The 20,154-nt window shown below is 44.5% G+C and overlaps 1 protein-coding gene across 25 annotated transcripts in view; it reads right to left on the bottom strand.

Moving 5' to 3' along the window:
- Positions 1 to 17,520, bottom strand: part of KCNMA1 (potassium calcium-activated channel subfamily M alpha 1) — a 505,717-nt gene extending 488,197 nt beyond the window's left edge. For 10 of the 25 annotated variants that reach the window (XM_055802216.1, XM_027795469.2, XM_055802235.1 and 7 more), the window contains exon 1: positions 16,173 to 16,873. In XM_055802216.1, coding sequence (XP_055658191.1) covers positions 16,173 to 16,493 — 321 coding nt within the window. In that variant the 5' untranslated portion in view covers positions 16,494 to 16,873. Of the gene's footprint in view, positions 1 to 16,172; positions 16,887 to 16,934; positions 17,086 to 17,113 lie in introns of those variants that run through there. The other 15 variants (XM_005243550.4, XM_005243549.2, XM_027795475.2 and 12 more) reach the window with 6 other exon arrangements.
- Positions 17,521 to 20,154: the final 2,634 nt, after the last annotated feature.

Consider the following 20,154-nt stretch of genomic DNA (forward strand, 5'->3'; position numbering starts at 1 on the left):
ATTCAACATTTTCTTTTCATTGTCTTCTCGCAGACCAGCTACTTTTGCGATATACATTGCTCTCATCTTCCCACTTCTTCCTTTCATTCCTGTCTTGAAAAGCTGTATTAAGATTTCCCAAGGGCTCAGCACTCTGTAAGCACGCCTCTTACGTACTTGTGTGCCTCTGCTGTAATAACTACTTCAACAAATAAACCACATGAAATTCTTAAATCTACAATTATATGAAAACAGATTTATTAAAAGCCAACGCAGCACATGAAATGTCTGACCACAGCTTTTATAGTCATTTAGCTGCTAAATCCTTCCTTATTATCATCTAATCAATTGGTTTGAGGAGGGTAGCAGAGTTTATCATATTTCTAAAAGTGAGAAACATTTAATTGCCTATTCTTGCGTGCTTTCCACAATCTGTTACGGACATTAAAATGAGCATAACACACCTATTCCAGAAAAACATTGTAACAACATCTAACTTTGGTGCAACTTCATAAAAAGTTTGGTCACATTTATACAGATCCATTGAGAACCATGTATTTTACACATACATATTTACGTAGCCATACCCTAGGAATGGAAACATTCAGAGAATACAGCTGGGCAGCAAGCAGAACTGATGTATCACGTAAAATTTTAAGATATTAGCTTCCAATATGAAAAGAACTCCCAAAAACTATGAAAGCTTGACAAAATAAGGTTCCTGAAAGAAGAATGTGAATCAAGCTATTAACCAGCTTCGGTTTTGACTTTACAATAGGAAATAAAAACATAAGACTAAAAGGTCATATATTTATTTCTTGTCAAAAAAAGAAAACAAGGGAAAGAGTTTCAGTATCGTCTTTTCCCCTTCCCCCAGTCAAACCCAGATAAACTGACAGTTTTGTAACCATCCCTATTTTGGCAGAACTGTATTTTTCTGAAACTTATTTATCAAAAATGGAATTCAATCCTCTCCACTAAGAAAAAAAAAAAAAAAAACAACCAACAAACACTTATATAATCTTACAAACCACCTAAATTCTTTCACTTCAGAGCTGGAAATTCAAGACAAAGGAGACAAGCTCCTTCCAAACTTGACGTGAAATATTCTTGTCGTGGTTAGCTGGGCTTTTGGTGACACTTAAGAAATAAAAGCATAGAGGATGCTGAAAAGAAAATGATAGACAAGGATGGAATTTGACTTAAAGGCAGGTAATGAGATTGATTTTTTCTTTTTGTTTTCTTGTTTTTTTAAGCTGGATAAAGATCTAGCGACTAAGCTCCTAAATTCACCAACATCTCTATGGCCTACTTTCTCCACTTCTTTTAAAGTCATGCCAAAAAGCCCAGGCACTTGCCCTCACAAAATGCAGACGCTTCCCCAAAGCTCCCCTCCGTCAGGCAGGCAGTGGCACAGCGATCCCCCCACAACAAGGGAACGTGCGCCACGGAGCCCTGCCACACTACCAGCCCCGCACTGCAAACAGACGCCATCCTTCCATCTCTTCATTGCTGTTTCTTTTCTCATCTAGTTCACTGCCCAGCGTTCATACCGTTTACTTTTTGCATGCCTCCCAAATCAGGCAATACAATTCAATTTTTACAGTCATTTTTACATTCCTATTCCCAGCGATGCAATGACTACCTTCAAAGTATTGCAGAGAACTTAAAAGAACAAGGTAATCTTGGCAACAAAAACATCCGCATAGAGATTTTGTGTTGTTCTTACACAAACATAAATTTGAGGACAAAACTGAATCGTCAGCATAACTTCCATGATTTTTTTTTTGTTTGGATAACAGCTTTCCAAATTTTAAACAGGAATACTGTTTTTCTGAAATAGTGACTTTGTTTCATTTTCTTTCAAACAATGTCAACTCTTGTAGCTTGAAAATAAATGGAAATGGTATGTTGTTTGTGAGACCGATTAAACACATTCGCCACCTTATTCCTGAAAAAATCCTTAGCTTTTTTGCAATGCAACAGAAACAAGCATTTCAAAGTATGACATTAACCCTTTGCCTTAAAAACAACAAAAAGTCAATAGCTTCATACCAAGACTAGTCTTCTGCTTGCAATGTGACACAAAGTGCATGTCCTGCCCCCCACTGTATGTTTGTCCTGGCTCTGATTCTTTCACCTGTTCTCTCCCGGCATTGCTGGCACCACCAGATGGGTCCTGTTTAGACTTAATTAATTTACCCCACCTCCTAGGATTTCAAAGTAGTAAAGCACTGTCAAGAACCCTGGTTCTTTCCTTTCTTGGATACAGAAAAAGAACCCAGACACAGAGAGATTTGCCTTTTAAGAACAGAATACAACATACACAAATATCTGGGGAAAACACGTGTTGTTCAAAGAAGCTAAAAATAGTACAACCAACAAGCGTATGTTTAACTGGGAACCTTCCTAGATTCTAAAAGTAACGTTATTCTTTAAATCCAGTGTGGACGCGAGTACTCAAAAACTTTTGGGCTGGGGATTTTTTAATGGCAATGGAGCACGCATATTCAAAGTGCCTATGTATAGATAGAGTGAGTACCATACACTGCATACTGAACAAGGTAAGATGTCCTTCTTCTTGCCATCAGTCTTCATTACCTCCACCATGTGATTTTTCTATTCTCACCAATTCCTCAACACACTACAGCTAAGATTTTCTATCAGCCAAGATGATTCTTTTTTTAAATTCCTTTTATGTTGTAGTTTGAGTCTAAATCAGTTTTCCTCACACGGGGCACCAATTGTCACAGCACAAGCAAGCCAGCAAACTGCAACAAGGCTTTTACAGTCGGTCAGATTCTACTGTCCATGCTGTTTCTCCTTCCTCCAGAGGCCAGACCATACTGCTCCTCCTCAGTGTTACTTAACCACTTAGTGGGAACGAGCTACAGCTGCACATCATCCATGGCCATCAACCCACCGCCTTCGGGGCAAAGCCACAGATGCATATTATCAGTGTTAACCAACCCACTGCCTTCATTCCTCTACACTTTTATTCTCTGCTTACGTAAAAAATAAATCTTCAAGAAGGAAACTTAGGATTGCACAGCATGTTTTAACCACCCATAACCCCTTGAAAATAGTAACCGCTCTAACAACTTGCAAACTGTGTTCCTTTCACAAATCTAGCAAACAGGAGGAGTGGATGTACATGGACGAAATTGTATGCCCGTCTCAATCACCAGGCTGCTTTATATGGACTGGGGCAAACCAGTCCTTGCACAACCCTCCCGCTCCCCCGGCTTTCTCCCAGTTATCCGCTTTCAGATCTCAAGATGCACGAGGCAGAGGATCACCCCTTGGTCAAAGCTGGTAATAGGATCAGGCATAACTAAGCCTGCAGAACCATGTGTCCTCCAAATACTACAATAATAAAAATAGTTCAGATAGACCTTTTAAGTTGCTAAGCCCAATTTCGAACACACAACACTCCCTGCACAGAGGGAAAAGCTTTAAACCATACCCTAGAGCCCTAGTGATGAATTTTCCCACTTGCAGAAAACCCTCTGAGAACCACAAGCCTTTCAGCCCTCTAAAAGGGACTTAAGTGGTGCAGAAGTGTCGACACACAGTACAAGAATGAATTTCACTTCAAGCATACCAATACAAAATACAAACCGGCCTACGACGAGAGCTGCCCCCCCCCCCCCCCCCCTCCAAAGCCCATCTCCATAATGGATATGCTGCAGCTGTCCCGGTATTAACACAAAGTTTTAGCTCCAAGTGTGTCACAAGTACACCAGAGCCTCAGGTTTTCACCTTCAGAAGTCCGGTGACACACTTAAAGAGCATCAGCTCCAAACTACGTAACCTAATCAGAAGCCTGAGGCCAGAAGACAAATAGAAACAACTTATAAATAAATTCTGAAGAATCTAATGTTGTTGGTTTGGCTTTTTTAATGCTTTACATCAATGCAGCATTTTCAACAGGATCTGCACTGAATTAAGCTAGTGTTTTAATTTAAAATCTTTTTTTATTATTATTGAAGAAGAGAATGATCTAAAATTTTAGTTTAATATTATATTCTTTTAAATTATTAGAAATGAGCCCAAATAATCCAAAATAAGCTGACCCTGTGAAGGCAGACATCCAGGAACCAACATTAATTACAGAAATGAAGAACCCTTTACTTTCACTGATACTAATGGCCAAAACACCACTATGGTCTTAAGACGCATAATTTCTTCAGAGGTTAAGCTGTTACTATGCTCAGAGTGCTGATGGAATTCTCATTTACCTATAACTATTAGGGTCATCAATTTTTTTAAAAAAAAAAAAAGTCACAGACATTGTGTTTTTTCCCCCGCAGGATTTACACACCAGCCTACTTCTAGGTGCTATTTAAAATCCAAAAAGTATTTTTCAAACTAACAGAAACTACAGTCTTACATTCGCTGCTGAAAACAATCCATTCCCAGGACCAAAACTATTTGTCCCAAGGAAGAGACAACTCGATCTGAGCAATAGTTGCAAAAAGAGCCTCCATTTAAAATGGTTCCTCTGCTTCTTGCTCATAAAGGTATTTTACTGAGCTGAGAGAATATAAATACACGAGACAACCTTCAGAAGTCTGTTTATATTGCCAGAAGCTTTTCTAGAACTTTTACCTTTACTTGAAGTTATCATTACTCTTCCCTCCACTTCTGATAAGCGTTTTGAAAATAAAATATATATATTATTGAATAAGTAAAATAATAAAAGCTCTAGAGCTCAAGTTCCCAGTGATAGGAAAAACACCCTGAAAACAGTCTGGGCACCAAGCTCCACCACTTCTTGTCTCAGACTACATCAAACAGGCAACAACTGCTTTAAACAACCCTTCCCAAACCCATTTTCTTCCCCCTCAGTCAGAGTAAGTAACAACACCTTTGCCCACACAGACTTCACACACTTGCCAAAATCCTCAGAACATCAATTAAAAACCAAAAGACAATTTTGGCATAGTTATACTGAAACTAATCAATAGCTCTGGCACAGCCCAACACCCGTAATGTTTTAAAGCAGTAAGAGATCATCCAAAGTCACAGTCTTACCATGTGATATTTGCTGGCTTGCTGGTTCACCATCCCATCCGAGGTAGCCGCTCGCCCAGAGCAGCCTGCTGGGGCCACGGCACCAACAGAAAGCCCACCAGCACAAGTTTAACACTGCAGAGTTATGGCTTAATAAAAGAAAGAGCTCCCTGGAAGAGCAATTAGCAGAAGCTGTACATGCATTGTACACTGGCTAAAAAAAACAAAACAAAACAAAAAAACAAAAACAAAAAAAACCTACTCAAAAAAGAAAGGAAAACAAAGCTCAGATGCTTACCAAAAAGCTCATCTGAGCTTTTCCCTACAAACACAGCTAACTCGACAAGGTGTGAGATGCAATAAGAGACCTTAAGAGCTGCACCTGCTCTGTACTCTAGCATTTATACCGTCAAGGCTAACCCAGCCCACCTGGGGGGACTTGCATGCCCACTCACAGGTGCAGTAGATCAAGTGTGCTCCTCGAGCTCATCTCCCTACCCAGTTACACCTGAAGGGAACCCGCTGAGCCACGCTGGAAAAGCTGGAGTTCACTTGCAAAAACACTTTTGTCATCCAGCAAAAACATTGAACAAAACTGTATTCGCCAAAGAACATCATGAAACTACTAATTGGCATGCTAATGATGGAACCACCTCACTTTCAAAACTTTCCAAAATCTAACGTGTGAAATCTTTTCTGCTCAGTAAAAATGCCTAAAATGGTTTCGGATCTGGAGGTACTACTGCCCGCCAGCCACAGCCCGTCCCCAGCACGGCTCAGGCTCCTCACAGCAAGCCTCCTCCCAGGCTTTACACTTTGGATTTATTAGCACTGCCAAACCACCACCTCAGGACGGTAGGACCGGTCTTAGAGAACTACATAAAAAATACTGCTGCCCAAAACCACTTAATGTGCTCTGATGGACTAAATTTGGGGTTTTTAAAAAAGCGGTAAGCGATGTAACTTAGCTTCAACAGGCATTAGGTCAGATCAGGTAAGGTTTACATCGCCTGCGCTCCATACGAAGTCACAAGGTGGATGTACACACCAGGCAATGCGGGACAGGCACCTTCACAAAGTAACCACGCTATCAGGTGTGCTCTGCACCCAGCTGGCATTCCCCTACCACCTCAAGAGCCCAGGCAAGTGCTGAATGACTGGAGATACTACCCACCATTGTACCCTACCCTATGCTATCACACCATATCACCCCACCCCACCCCATCCCGCTCCAACACATCCACCCACACCCCTTGTACCAACTCGCTGTGTGATGTGACCCACCTCGTAAGGAGACTCAGCAATACCCTGGCTGATGGTCACTGAGGGCCTGCAGCCACGGGTAGCTCGGTGGGTTTACTCTCTCACTGCACCCCATGCAGAACTGGAGTCTTTTGCTGCAGCACCCTTGAGCGGCTGCGGGCAGAAACATCAGATGTTTCAAACCTGAATATTCTATTTCTTTGTGTAGAAGAAGCAAACAGACAAGCCTATGAAATCCTGGGTTCACTTTGTTGTTTAAAACCATAAGCAAACATTTCATCCTAGAGGTTGAATTATTTTCCACCTCTTACATTCTCTCACTCCACCACTCTCTAATGAGACAGAAAGTTTCTAAATATAGTTTCTGTAATCAATTGTAAGGACACGCTTTACTTTTGTACACAGCTGGCATAGCAGCAAGATTAAGATCTATCTGCTTTAAGCCATTAGCACTTCTCGCTTTAAAGAACACAAACCCAAACCCACAAATAATCACATGGACAGTCAATAAAGACAGAAGTTTGTATACAGCTTTATTAAAGCAACTGCAGCCAGAGAAATGATAACATGTTCTGATTACCCCCACAATTTCAGTATGGGAGCATGAAAAACTTATTTTTCTAACTTATTTTTTATTAAAGTTATTTCTAAGAGCAATCAGCTTGAAGTAAATATTTTTTATTAGAGGGTGTGTATCAACCCCTTAGGTAAAAGAAAATTAAAATTCAGAGTATTAGGTATTAATGCAAGAGATGATGCTGCTTTAAAGAGCTTTAAAACAGTGTGGAACTTTACAAACACTGAAGTATCTTCTCCTATGTTTATATATACAGAGAGGAGAAGCCAGGGGATTAGCTAAATCCTACTCCAGTCCAGGACATGATGTGTAAGGTCAACATTAGGAAAAAAAAAAATTAAAAAAGGTACTTGGATTATAGCTGTCATGTTCATCGACAAACATCTAAATAAGGAAATAAGTTTTCAAGAACAATACCTCTTTCTGAAACCCTCTGAAATGATCACTGACTCTGAAATCAAACTCCTCATCAGCTCTTAAATTTAAATTTGGGCATCTAAAATGGCTGGTTTCTGCAAGTGTTGACGTTAAGCTCCACAAAGTAACCTAAACAATTGTTGTGTGAATTTTCTTTTAAAATTATGCATATCTTAATAACAAAAATAATGCCATCAGTTGGAAATAAGAACAATCAAATCTCTTTTTTCTTTCCGTCCAGGAATCACATCTTATTGTTCCGTTGGCAACTCAAATGATACCGATGTTCTCCTACAGTACATATCATTTAAGTTGACATTAAAATGTTATCACTTAAATCACACAGGCAGAGTCAAAGCTCCACACCTTGGACAAGCATTTTCCACTTTCAGTAAACTAAAAATTTATTATATCCTAAAGACATATCCCAGCAAAGCAACTAAAATTGTTTTTGCAGATATCCAAACTGTGAGGTTTTTAGTGTTGTTTTCTTTTAGGAACAATGGATCTGTAATACAAATTCTGCTCTTCTGCCTGATGAAAAGCCCACTCTGTAACTTACACATCTAATGCAGAGGCAGAGGAGGAAACCCAGCATTTAGTCAGGTAAAAATTTTGTGTGGCTTTAAACCAAAAATCAGACCATCTCTCAATCGAAGACATCCTTCCTTAAGCAGAAAATCCACGTCTCTCTAAAAAAGCACAACATAACAAATGGTGACTATAACCTTATCCTGCAGAGAACGGGAAAATAATGTTGCCATAAAGGACACAAGGAAACAAGTCTGCAGTATCGCTGAGAGCCTGAGCGATATGAAAATCATGCCAACATAAAACCAGCAGTCCACTGCCTCTGATGCTGAAGGAATCGGAAGCCTTTGGATATAAATGCATTGGGAATGGATGAAAACTAACACAAAAAGCTGAAAAAAACTTCCCACATAACAAAATCAAGTTATGAGAAGTATCAAAGCATTAAAAAAATTCCCTCGTGGGGAAAAACGTTTGCAGTGCACATAGATAGACCCTGCAATATTGTCTCCTAATTAGGCTGTTCTTGTGACTTAAAGGAAAAGGAAAAAGGAGGGGTGTTTTCCCTTCAGTCCTTAAAAGCCGAGTACAATTTATCAGCTTCTTTATGAAACAATATTTATAGTACAAGAACCTAGAAAATGTAAAACATCACACAACATCTGCCTGTCATTCAGCAACCCCACTTCCAAAAAAGTGATGTCAAATCCCTTGTAGCCAAAGGATTCACTGCATCCGAAAGCATCCGAAGTGCTCCACACCAGCTGTGACCATTATACGTCAAAGAAGCCAGTGACCTGTTTCAAGCAATTTGTGGAGCAGGATACCCGTGTGTAATCACAACAGAGTTTTAACAGAGTTCATGCTAGAAAAAATTACAAGATGCTTAAACAAAGAATCACTCTAATATATTTCACTTTATTTTTGTAATATTAAGGTCACCATTTGCAAATAGGTTGTGGTGGTTTTTTTTTTTTAAAAAAAAGACATATCTGTGATAACGTTTCCCCTGTACTTAAAATAGAAAATTAATCCAACACCAGTAGTGCTAGAGTGAATCTCATTCATAATAGCAAATTTAAAGCGAGTCACCTTTTAACAAAAAAGAGCTACAGCGTTACATCAAAATGTAAAAGGTAACATGAAAACTGAATGACATATAACAAGAAAGAAAATGCCAAATATTTAGTCAGCGTTTGCCTGGACAAAGGGGAACAAAACCATATTATGAATTTATTCCTCAGTATAGAAAGAGCGACAAAAACGCAACATGGTAGACCTGCACCTAACAGGGTGCCAAGCCACCCAAATTCCAGCCAGGCTGCCGTGTTACACTACTGTTGTTGGTGATGTTACCGTACTTTTCAACACTCTTCTGGCCTGGTGATGAGATCTGGGTTTTTTTTCTCCACTAAACGGTAGCAGTTCGCTACTTTAATGAGGTAGCGAAGCTAAGGCCATGCAAAGGGGGTGTCCAGGACTCAGGGCATGGCCGCACGTGTGCCCCCGTGCTGCGGGCGATCCGTGGGCCAAAGGACCTTTGCCAGCTCCGCTGAATGCACCCTTACTGCTGTTCTAAAAAAAGGGCCAACATTTACCATTGCGCGCCAGCTTGCAGGAGAGATGTCGCGATAGGATATTACCAGCGGTTCGAGCACTCAGATCCTGATTTCCAAGGGGGGCCTGGCAGAAGGTGTAAGTCTTGGCTGGAATAGAAACACAACTCATGTGATTTTTAAATATTATGTTTCTAACGTTGAAATCCCAGACATAATGGCCACAAGCCAAGTAAATACACCTCCCTACAATAAAAGAAAAAGGCTTTTAAAAGCTTAAAATGTTAACACAAGAATCGTTTTAAAAAATAAATCAGATTCATCTAGAACACTGTGAACATCCAGGCCTGAGTCCAAAACCATTGAAATTGTTAGGACTGCCTCCCTCTATTTCAACAGGCTTTGGATAACGCTCCTCGTTCCTTTAACTCTCAAACAGACAAATACATGCAATACATCATCTCAAAGCAAACTGAAGTCAACACATTTCAGTGGCAGCACATTCATTTAAACAGAACCATGCATACTATATATGGGAATAAAGTGTTCCTCTCAAAGATGCAAACCCGATGTATTCTCAGGCTATAAATACCATCAGGATTCAAAATGGGCCCTCCCTGGCCGATACATCTCTGACAGGCATGGAAGACATGGATCTTTCTCATTTACTCACCCAGCTATGCTATCGCTAAAAGCGCTAACGAAATCCCACTGCATTTCCCCCTCCCGTCATCACCCAAGGTGACCTCTGTGCCGCAGACAAAGTGCTCACACTTACAGACCATGAGGTCTAATCCAGAATCTGTGCATCTAGCCCTGCGTAAAGTTGGTGTAAATGCCAGTCTGGTCTGGTGCTCCTGCGAGGAGCAGGGAGCTGGACTCCACGGTCCTTATGGGTCCCTTCCAACCTAAGATCTTTGGTGATTCTAAGCCTTCAGCTGTGCAGCAGCACATGAACTCACTATAGAAACACAGCATCTTATGATAGTTAATAAAGCATAGTCCCTTCCCTTTTGTCACTGAAATGATATGTGGGGGAGAAAGTATTTTTTAACCATTAACACCCACACATAACATTTCAGCAATCTTCCCCTTCGAAAACCTCCACAAGCTGTGTTGACTATGTCCTTCTCAGACTTCTGATATTTGATAATTTTCATACCTTAAAACACGTAATTCAATGCCATGTTACTAGGTATGTATAACCGAACCAGAAGGACAGCCCATCCTTAATTTTGCCTAGAGTGATGTTTATGTCTCACCAGGTTGTCTGGAACCGCTGCCCAACAACCTCACGCTATGGAATGCCTCCCTGCTGCTGAACTACAGCCTGATCTTGCCGAGGAATTATTACCGACCAACCCTGGAAATTCACATGAGCTTTGGCCAATCTGAGCTGGATTCCACAGAACAGCGGAGCTGGCTTCTGAAGGAACCCTGACCATCGCCCTGTGCTTTGCCTGCTGACTAGGGATTACTGCTTCTCCTGAGCATTTGTCCCAGGAAGGACACTCAATGACTCAGATTCACAATCCACTTTCTTGCAACAGTACAGGGCAGACACAGGCCACCGTTGCTTTTTTAATTATAATCATTAGATCCTGTCCTTGCAGAGATTATACTTAGGACTTGCACTCTCCAAATTTTCAGTGTTTCTGTCTCTGGGGCTATAAACTGCCCTCATTTTGCATTCAGAAATCGCACCACATCAAAACTGCGTACATAGACCATTGCTATTTGAAAGCATTTTGTTCCCCATTACAGGCATTTCTTCTATTGAGCTGTAACTGAAAAAAATTGTGAAATCTAATGGTTTCCAACCAGCATTTACAGATTTGCAGACGTGCGAGAGCTGCAAATTCTTTCAAAGTGCAGCTTTTCTCCTTAAATATATGCGTTGCAAAGCCTCGAAAATAAGTACAATACTGCATCAAAATAACCTGTTGGTTGAAATTGTTTGGTTTACAGCTTAAATCCTTGTCCATACATTTTCTTTTCTGCACGCATAAACAATTTTAGTGTGTGTCTGTAAAACGTGAAATCCATTATGAGCTCCAGAGAGCCAAAAGCATCTTTCCTTTTCACAGCATGGAAAACAGCCGCACACGCCTCTCCACACCGGTGCCTTGTATCACTTGGAGAAACACTGCCTGCAAAAAGCTGCCAGTACCTTTTCTTTCAGTCCTTGACCTCTCCACCATGTCCATCTCTCCATTGGCAACCTGTCCGGCAGGACGCTCATGGCGTAATTACACACAGGCCACCTGATAGCCAAGAGATGGGAACGATTCAGTGCCTTGAGCCAGGCTGCGCATGTGACTAACGAGCTAAATGCATTACGGTCCTCTGCTAATCCCTTGAGCCTTCCAGTTGTTCATACGCTTCTGCTCGGTACATCTTCGAGAGAGTCAAGGTGAGGTTTCCACATACAGATTTAAATGGAGCGATGTCCTGCGTTATGTGTCCACAGGTGCTTTTTAACGTACTCTCATACTTTTCTCAATATACAGTGCCCTGTGGTGAGTTTGTTTCTTTAGTTTCATTTGGAGCGGACGTTTATGCAGATATTGCTAGGAAATCAAAAAACTAAATTTATGAGAGCTGGCTTGGGAGAAATGCTTCTTCTTTTAGGGAAAACAAAATTTTCCACTTAGAAATTCTCCCAAGCCTTAGAGGTCCAGGTGAAAAATCTTAACTTTTCAAAGAAGGCTTCTGCAAATATTTCACTTCCAGTAAAAACAGAATTTTCCTATTCAGAACCAGCAAGAATGTTGTTTTGTTTCTACTGACCAAATCTAGCACTGTAAGATTTATTAAACTTCCCGAATATGTAGACCAATATCAAGGAAGACTATTATGGCTTGTAATTTCAGGCAAGCAACTGCTACCTCTAATCATAACGTGATTTCACTTTATATGTACGTGAGTCCTGGGTTGTGGGGAGGAAAAGCTCTCCAGAACACTGAAATCATTCCAACAGGAGCACAGAGATAAAGATCCATTCCACCTGCTACAGCCTTGAAGGCACAAGGTACATAAGGGGTACCACCCCCCAGGGAACCAAGGAGCAGCGACACAGGGTCTGGTACGCCGTCCTTCGAAAGGGTTCAAATCTCACGTCATGGTGCACTGGGCAGCCTCAGGAGCCGGCTGTGCCCCAAACTGGTGTGCTGTTGTTCCACCGCTCCTGCTTCATGTTTGAGTTTGTCCCAAGGCAAAACATAGTATCTGATAATGTCAGTAGAAAAAGCCCTTCAGGAGCATAGAAAATACAGTAGCAGGCCCACACCATCAAAAGGACGAGAGATTGTCTAACACGCATTTAGCCACTCTGTACTGTGTACTTCACCATTCATATTTATTTAATTTTTCTGTTATTACGAGAAACAAGAGCAACTAAGGGTGTCAGAGCCCAGCCCACTGAACTTCAGTCTCACATTCTACTTTTCATACACAAACAGGAATGAGTTGGTCAAGCGACAAAGGAAAAGCGAAGAGAAGACCAGTTCTTTAACAATGTCTAAGCATTCCTAAAAAAGCAGGTGGAAACACTGACAAGAAAAACAGCATTTGTTAAGTCTCTGCAATGTGACTGTAGCTAATTTTGCAAGAATTACATCTAAAATTATACACCTTAGTAAATAAAGGAATACAAAGGCTTCAGTGTTAATGACCCTCACATTATGTGAAACACTGACAAAACAGGTCAAGATTTACATTTTTCCTTTTGGCAGATTTAACAAAATGTCATCTCACAAAGCAAGCATGGAGCATAAAAATCCTAAGACTTCAGCAATCATTTTTAGTACGTGATTAATATTAATGATCTATTCATATGCGATGACATAAATTGGATATGGAATTTTAAGGGGCAACATTTATCAATCTGTTACCAGAAGTTTTCATAGTCTTGACTTATGGTATCTTGACCTTATCTCCAAGAAAAAAAGAAAAAACAAAAGAAGTGAAACTTCATACCACAAAGTGTTAAACTGTTTCTATCATGTTTTTAAATTCCAACTTTAAATTTGATGGGGGGGGGAGCGGGAAGTGGGGATAGGGGATGAGGGGACACACCAAAAAACATTCCAAACCCTATGTAGCCATTGCAAACCGCTACATCCCAAAATCAAGCTGACAATCACTGACAAATCTGAGGAATACACTGTGCTTAGAATATAGCAGGGGAAAAAAAAACAACCCAGAACTTTTTGCAGTTATTAGCAATAACATACATGGATACAGGTGTTAGCACAGTAACTCTGTGAATTATTCACATATATGTGAGTTATTCAGCAGGAAGTGACAGAAAGAAGACGTGAGAAAGATTTGAACTCACTCCCTGGGACCACCCTTTGCGCAGAGAGTGAGACGATGTTGGACAACCCAACTCTCCCACAACCTGTGGAGCAGCAAAAGAGGCAGCACAGGGAAGGAGAGGTCCTAACATGCAAAAAACTTCTTCAGAAGTTTGGCTACCTCTTGCCAAATTGCTTTTGCTAGCATATATGTGCATTCACCTTTTTCACCTGCATCCTTGGCAGCCTCTCCCACGTTACCATGCAGCACAAAGCACATGTTTGGTAACAGCAAAGCTTAAGACATTTCCAGTTGTTGCTTCATTTAGCCTTCTTACCCTAAAGACTAGAAAAGTGTATTGCAGTAATTAGTTACTCCTTACACACAAAGAATTCCCTCCAATTCCCCTATTTTAGGACATAAGAAATGCAGGATCAGCCCTTGAAAGTTCTTCACCAGAGGCTTGAAAACCCTTAGAAGTGGAACAAACACAATCTAAAGAGAGACACATATCTCCCCCTACCTGCAGAGCCCTTTATCCTCCCGCCCCCGGGAATAATATTCACGGACACAGCTACTTCAGGTCTCACACATGAAATAAGCTCTGATTTTACAACCTGGCACTGCTGCAGTATGTCAAATCGTTTGGACGGGAAGTGCTGGAACCCCTTGATGATACACCTGTTATTTAGTGAACCGATATGTTTAGCCTAAGAGGTCTTAAAAAAATTTGGATATGCCTTTCTGTACCGGTTAAGAAATGAATTATGTGCCTTAACCGAGTATGTCCCAACAACAGACTATCAGACCAGCAATACCCACCAAGACACTATGTGCAAGAAGTCTTATGTGCAAGCCTCTAACTTTTCATTCTCACAAGGAATGAATGAAGGGGATAACCTGTAGGATTTCCTTTTTCACCAGTATCCCCGACAGCCCTTGCAGATTTGTCTCATCACATGGAGAGGAAAACGCTGAACGCACACAGCAGGAACTGCAGGTAAGCCCTAGCTACCCACCCATTCTTGAAAATCGCTGTCTACCGTTGAAGGCAATGACATTTTACAAGACACGCTTATCACCACATACCGGTTTGAACTCTTGTCATCATATCTGGCTACCACCTCTCTAGGAAAAGTTCAAGTTTGCTTTTGAACGCAATAAAAATGCCTATAGAGAAGTGATGCTGCCTGGTAGGTTTCCCAAAGCTTAGGGCTGACTTCAAAGCTTTTATTTACCCCTTATCTCTAGAAATCACTTCTTCCGTAGATAGGCCAGGTTCACTGCAACTGTTCTACTTCCAGCCGGACTGTGGAGGCTCCTTTAGGCAGCCCGAACGGGTCGCCTGCCTCGCTAAACCCACACACACAAACAAACAAGCACGGTAACTTCTCACACTCTTGACTTCGCTTCTGGTTTCCCCGAAGCGTTCGATCCTCGGTGCGGCTGGGTTATGCGCTGTATCAAGTGTATTTAGGGGGGGAGGGGACAGAAGAAAGGGGAAGACAGCTCACTGTACGTCAAAGCAAGCCAGCAACCTAGCAACCATATATTAAAAGGTGTGTGTGTTTTTGTGGGTGTCTGTGTGCCAGGAATAACTGAAGCAGATATTATTCCATTTGTAATCCAAAAAATGTGAAAAGGGAAGGGGAGAAACTCCAGCTGCTGGTCTATTTTGGGGTCTGTCAAAATCCACTTTCACAAATACAGAACCTTAACGCTTTCTAGCCCATTTGTCTTAAGCAAAAATGAAAGTCTGGACCTGAGCGAGTTCTTAACTTCGGTCTGAAAAGAGACCCTCCAAAGCAGGAGCCGACCTTACTTCACACGCTGTGCTCTCTCCCAGCTTTCTGATATGCAAAAATCACAGGGGCAGAGAGGCTGCCTCAAAGATTTTGCGTTTAGGTTAAAAGAATACTGATCTACCATGTTACTTACAAATGCACTAAATACTTCCAGGTATCTACATTTAATCTATCAAGTGGAAGCGTCAAAGATTCTCAGGGAGAGGAAGCTGCTCTTAAAAGATTCACTTGAGGGAGAAGTTTACCTTTTCGATTTTGCCCAAGTTTCTCAGTCTAGGGGATAGTTTAGCCCAGCAGACACACACCCCCACCCCACCATCGCATGCGGTCCTGGGGGTGCACACCAACTTCTGAACCACACCGTCCCACCGTGCCTGCGTCTGCCTCGCCGGGAGGGCGAGCTGACACCAAGGTGTAACTTCGGTGCCACCAGATGAAAACCAGCATGTCCCTGCGTGGCGTGGGAGGGAGAGGGGGGACTGGGGGGCACAACTCAGGGCTGCACCCAAGCCACACTCCCCACGTTGCGGCTCCCACCAGCCTGTGGCGACTCTACCACACCAGCAGCCAGCACGCTGCCATCCAACCAAGAGCCCTACGGCATCTCCAGTGCCACCTCGCCCAGGTGTCCTGGTCTGCGAGGCTGAGCTCCTCATCCTCCTCCTCCTCACCACCACCACCGAACCAAGCCATCACCAGCACCGGGAGAGGAAGGGGTGGGGGTGTTACCTTGTTTTTGACCCCGCAGTGGCAGCAGACAGTCCACAGGTACTTGAGGGTCCTCCACAGCAGGATGATAAACAGTCCCCCAAAGAAAGTGACCATGGATGAGGCGAGGAAAGCCCACCACATACGCTGTCCGCGGCTATCGCAGGGCACCTCCATGGTCACCGGGATGATGAGCGCATCCATCTTGGGCACATTGACGGGGGAGGAGGACGAGTCTGTGTTGAGATTGTTGGCGTTGATATTGTTACTCATTCTAATGCCGCCGCCGCCGCCGCTGCCGCCCGGGTAGGAGCCGCCGCCGCCGCCGCTGCCATTTGCCATAGCTAACGGCGAGCCGGGCGCGCAGGGGCTGCCGAGAGCTCCTCCCGCCGCCAGCGCCCCCCGAAAAACCCATCACCAGCCATATTGCTGCTGCCGCCGCCGCTCAGCGGGGGGGGGGGGGGAAGGATAAAAATAAAGAGGGGGGGGGGGAAAACCCAAATCAAAACAAACAAACAAAAAAAAAAAAAAGAACGCAATTAAAAAAAAAAAATTGAGAGTGAAGATAAGCGACCGCACAATCCCCCGGTCCCTCTCGGGAGCCGGCAGGCCGGTGAATTCCGAGCGTCCTCCTTGTACGGTGAAAATAATACGTATACGTAAAAAAAAAAAAATTAAAAATAATAATAAAAAGGTAGTCTCCTCCTCAGATTCCCACCCCTTCCTTCTCCCGCATACACGGCCCCCACCCCGCCCACCCCCACAAAAATCAGCCGCCACCACCACCACAAACTGATGCCTCGGAGCGTCTCTCCAAGCCCCCCAGCGCTGCGAGCCTCTGCCTGGCGGGGACCTCCGCCTCCGCCGCGGATCTTCCCCGAGGTGCTCTGTTATTATTGTTATTAGTCTTTAACTTGTTATTAGCGACACTCAGCCCCCCCCCCCCCCCCCCCCCCGCGCACCCTCCTCCTCCTCCTCCTCCTCCTCTTCCAAGTCCAGCCCCTTCCTCTCCTCTTCCCCCCTCGGTGCCGGCAGCCGCCTCCTGTGGCTCCTAATTCATCCTCCGCTGGCCCATCTGTGCGGGCGCTGCCGCCGCCTCCTCGCCCATCCTTCAGGCGCTCCCGCCGGGGCCCGCGCTGCCGCTCGGGCGGCTGCTCCCACACGCGCAGCGACGCCGCCGGCCCCCGCCCCTCCCTGCGCGCCGCCGGGGGACGCGCCGGCCCCGGGCCGCGGCCCCCGCGCGGGGCAGCCGGCTGCCGGCCGCGAGGGGAGGAGAGCGCGGGTTCAGGCGGGCTCCCGGCCCGCCATGGGCAGCACCGCGCGGCGCCGCCGCGCTCCTCCGCCCCGCGGTCGCGCCGGTGGGGCCGCTGAGGCGGCGAGCGATGGCTCCGCAGGGCGGCGAGGGGAGGAGTGTGTGAGGAGAGGGGCGGGGGGGGCGACGCGCTTCACAGGTGGCGCCGGGGCCGCTCCAACAAGTGCCGCCGGCCCAGGCGGGGCCATGGCGGCCGCGCAGCGCTGCCCGCAGCCGCGGTGAGGCGGGGGCGGCGGAGCGGGCCCCCTGCCCGCCGGGGCCGCTGTGGCGGCTGGCATGGCGCGGGGGCGAGCGCGGGGGCCGGCGGGCGGGGGCGGGGGGCTGAGCTGCAGCAGCAGGTGCCCTGCCCGGGGTGCGGGGGGGGCCGCCCGCGGGGGTGCCCGCTCCCGCCGCCCGCGGCGTCTGTCAGTGACAGCGGGGGAAACACCGCAACGGCTCCGCCACTTGCTGCGCAGCCCGGGAACCTTCCTGAAATCAACCCTTCGGAACAGACGTGGCGATTTCACAGGACACGCCGAGGGCAATCCAGCCAGGAAACCCCGGGAGTCGTCTCCTGCCCCCCCCCCCCCCCCCCCCCATTCCCATTGAAAAGCAGAAGAATCTGCACGTATCTATTTAATTATAAATAAAAATCTTCATTTGGCCGCACGGTCTGCTCCCTCGCGTGCCTGCGCAAAGTATTATGCAGATCCTCTTGACATCTTTCCAAGGGTAAAATACAACAGCCTATGTGTGCTGCGTGACATTTCCCCATCTGATCAAGCCACGCTACACAAGGACAGGGCCACCATGATGGAATAGTAATCTTTTAACCTCCACTAGCACTAGTTCCTCTTGCTGCATCTGCCATGGGTTGGTTTGTTTGTGTTTTCTACTCGAGTGACGGTAATGAGATTTTTATGAGTCCTCAAAGCTTTTTATGGGGCTCTCTAACCCTCTCACCTCCACTTTTTTGTGTGCTGACACTGCCATTTGTCTGACTTTGCGAGGTTATCGTGATGCCTCGCTCCAGTCTGTTCCTCCAGTCTGTTCCTTGAAGAGAGAAAGGGATTCATAGAGGCCTCTGAATAGGGAGAGTGCTAAGCAATAATAGGGATGTATATACACAAGTGACACAATATTACACGACCGTATCCTGGAGGAAAACGGATAGTCAGTTACACGGTGCACCTGAAGAAACCCGTTCCCAGGAGGCTGTTGTAAGAGGGAAAGAAGTGGAGGATTTCTATATGCAGAAAACACGTCAGGTTGGAAAGGAACTGCATGTTACGGCCCAGCCTGTGCTGCCACAGCCACTGCCACCTGCCCCGTCTCTCATTACCAGCCCTCCCCACTGCTAGAAAGCCACCTGGGCCACAAAGCGGTGGTGTGACAGGATCACGCACTTTGGGACCTGGGCTCAGAACCCGGTCATTTTCTCTGTATGCCTGGCTTGGTGTTCAAGGAGCACCCTTTTCGCAGCTGCGCATGCACCCATCAGCAAACACCGGGAGTGGAACGAGAGCGGGAGCATCGCGACACAGCCACTCGATGCCTGATCTTCAGAAGTGCTGGGTACTTACTGATGCTCTTACAGCTGATGGAAACCACGAGCCCAGTGCACCTGGAAAGAGCCGGGCAATGAACAGCAGTAGCACAGCATATCCCAGGGGAGGGGCTTGCACAGTGGAATTTCTTCTGTATTCTGGTCTGGTAGGTAACAAGGCCTGGGTCTCTGAAGGCATGGATATGGCATATGTCTTCTCTCGCTGGTACTTGAGAAGTACCAGAAGACTTGGCAGAAAGGCCGCAGTCTGAAAGTCTGTCTTCTCACTTTATACATTCAGAAGGTATGAGTTTAAAAGTATTTATTTGACCCCGGGTACTGACTGATGCAGCAGAGTGCTGCAGACATTGGTTTCATGCGCGCTCCAGACACAAGAAGAACCATTAGGCACTTCTAAAATAGCATCCCCAAATACTGTACCCGCAAATACAAAGAATGGTCCAAAAGAAAAATGCAGATTAAAGCAAACCAAGTGCACTACAAGTTATAGTCTGTACTACCAACATAATTTGATTTTAATATGTTTACACAACATTTACACATAGGTTTGAACAGGGGTAGGAGATTTATTGTGATCACTTGTATAAAGCTGATTTTAAGTTCTGCTGCTCAGAAACTGTCCATAAACCAGCATATAGATATATATATGTGTACACATACACAACATGCACATTAGGAGTTCTAGCTTGTAAATTTCACACTATATATCCAGGGAAAACCCTTTCCTGTTATCTGTATAAACAAGGCTCTTTATTTACACAAATAGGTCTCAGTTTTACAAATATTTATATTGAAACTGACCTACAAAGGTAAACTCACTGATATCAGCTGGTTAGTGGAAAAGTTTCCTTAATAGGAATTGCCTGCTAAAGACAAAACATACATGAATTAGGTAACTTTGTATTTTGTTCACCACTCTGTGGACAGGGATACAAATGATATCTGAATGAGGAGTACCACTCAAGTCAAGTATCATTTGAGCTTACTCCTTCATGAATAAGGACAGGCCTGCTTTCTAGTACAGGTTTTATAATGTGGAGTTCGAAAAAGCATGCTGCACGCTACGTTTGCTGAGGCAACAACTGCACTTCACATCGCCTTCAGCCCAAACACAGTTTTCCAGCTCTGTTTCCTGGGGAGGTCTA

This window comes from Falco peregrinus, chromosome 1 (genome assembly GCF_023634155.1).
Source record: "Falco peregrinus isolate bFalPer1 chromosome 1, bFalPer1.pri, whole genome shotgun sequence".
Lineage (NCBI taxonomy): Eukaryota > Metazoa > Chordata > Aves > Falconiformes > Falconidae > Falco > Falco peregrinus.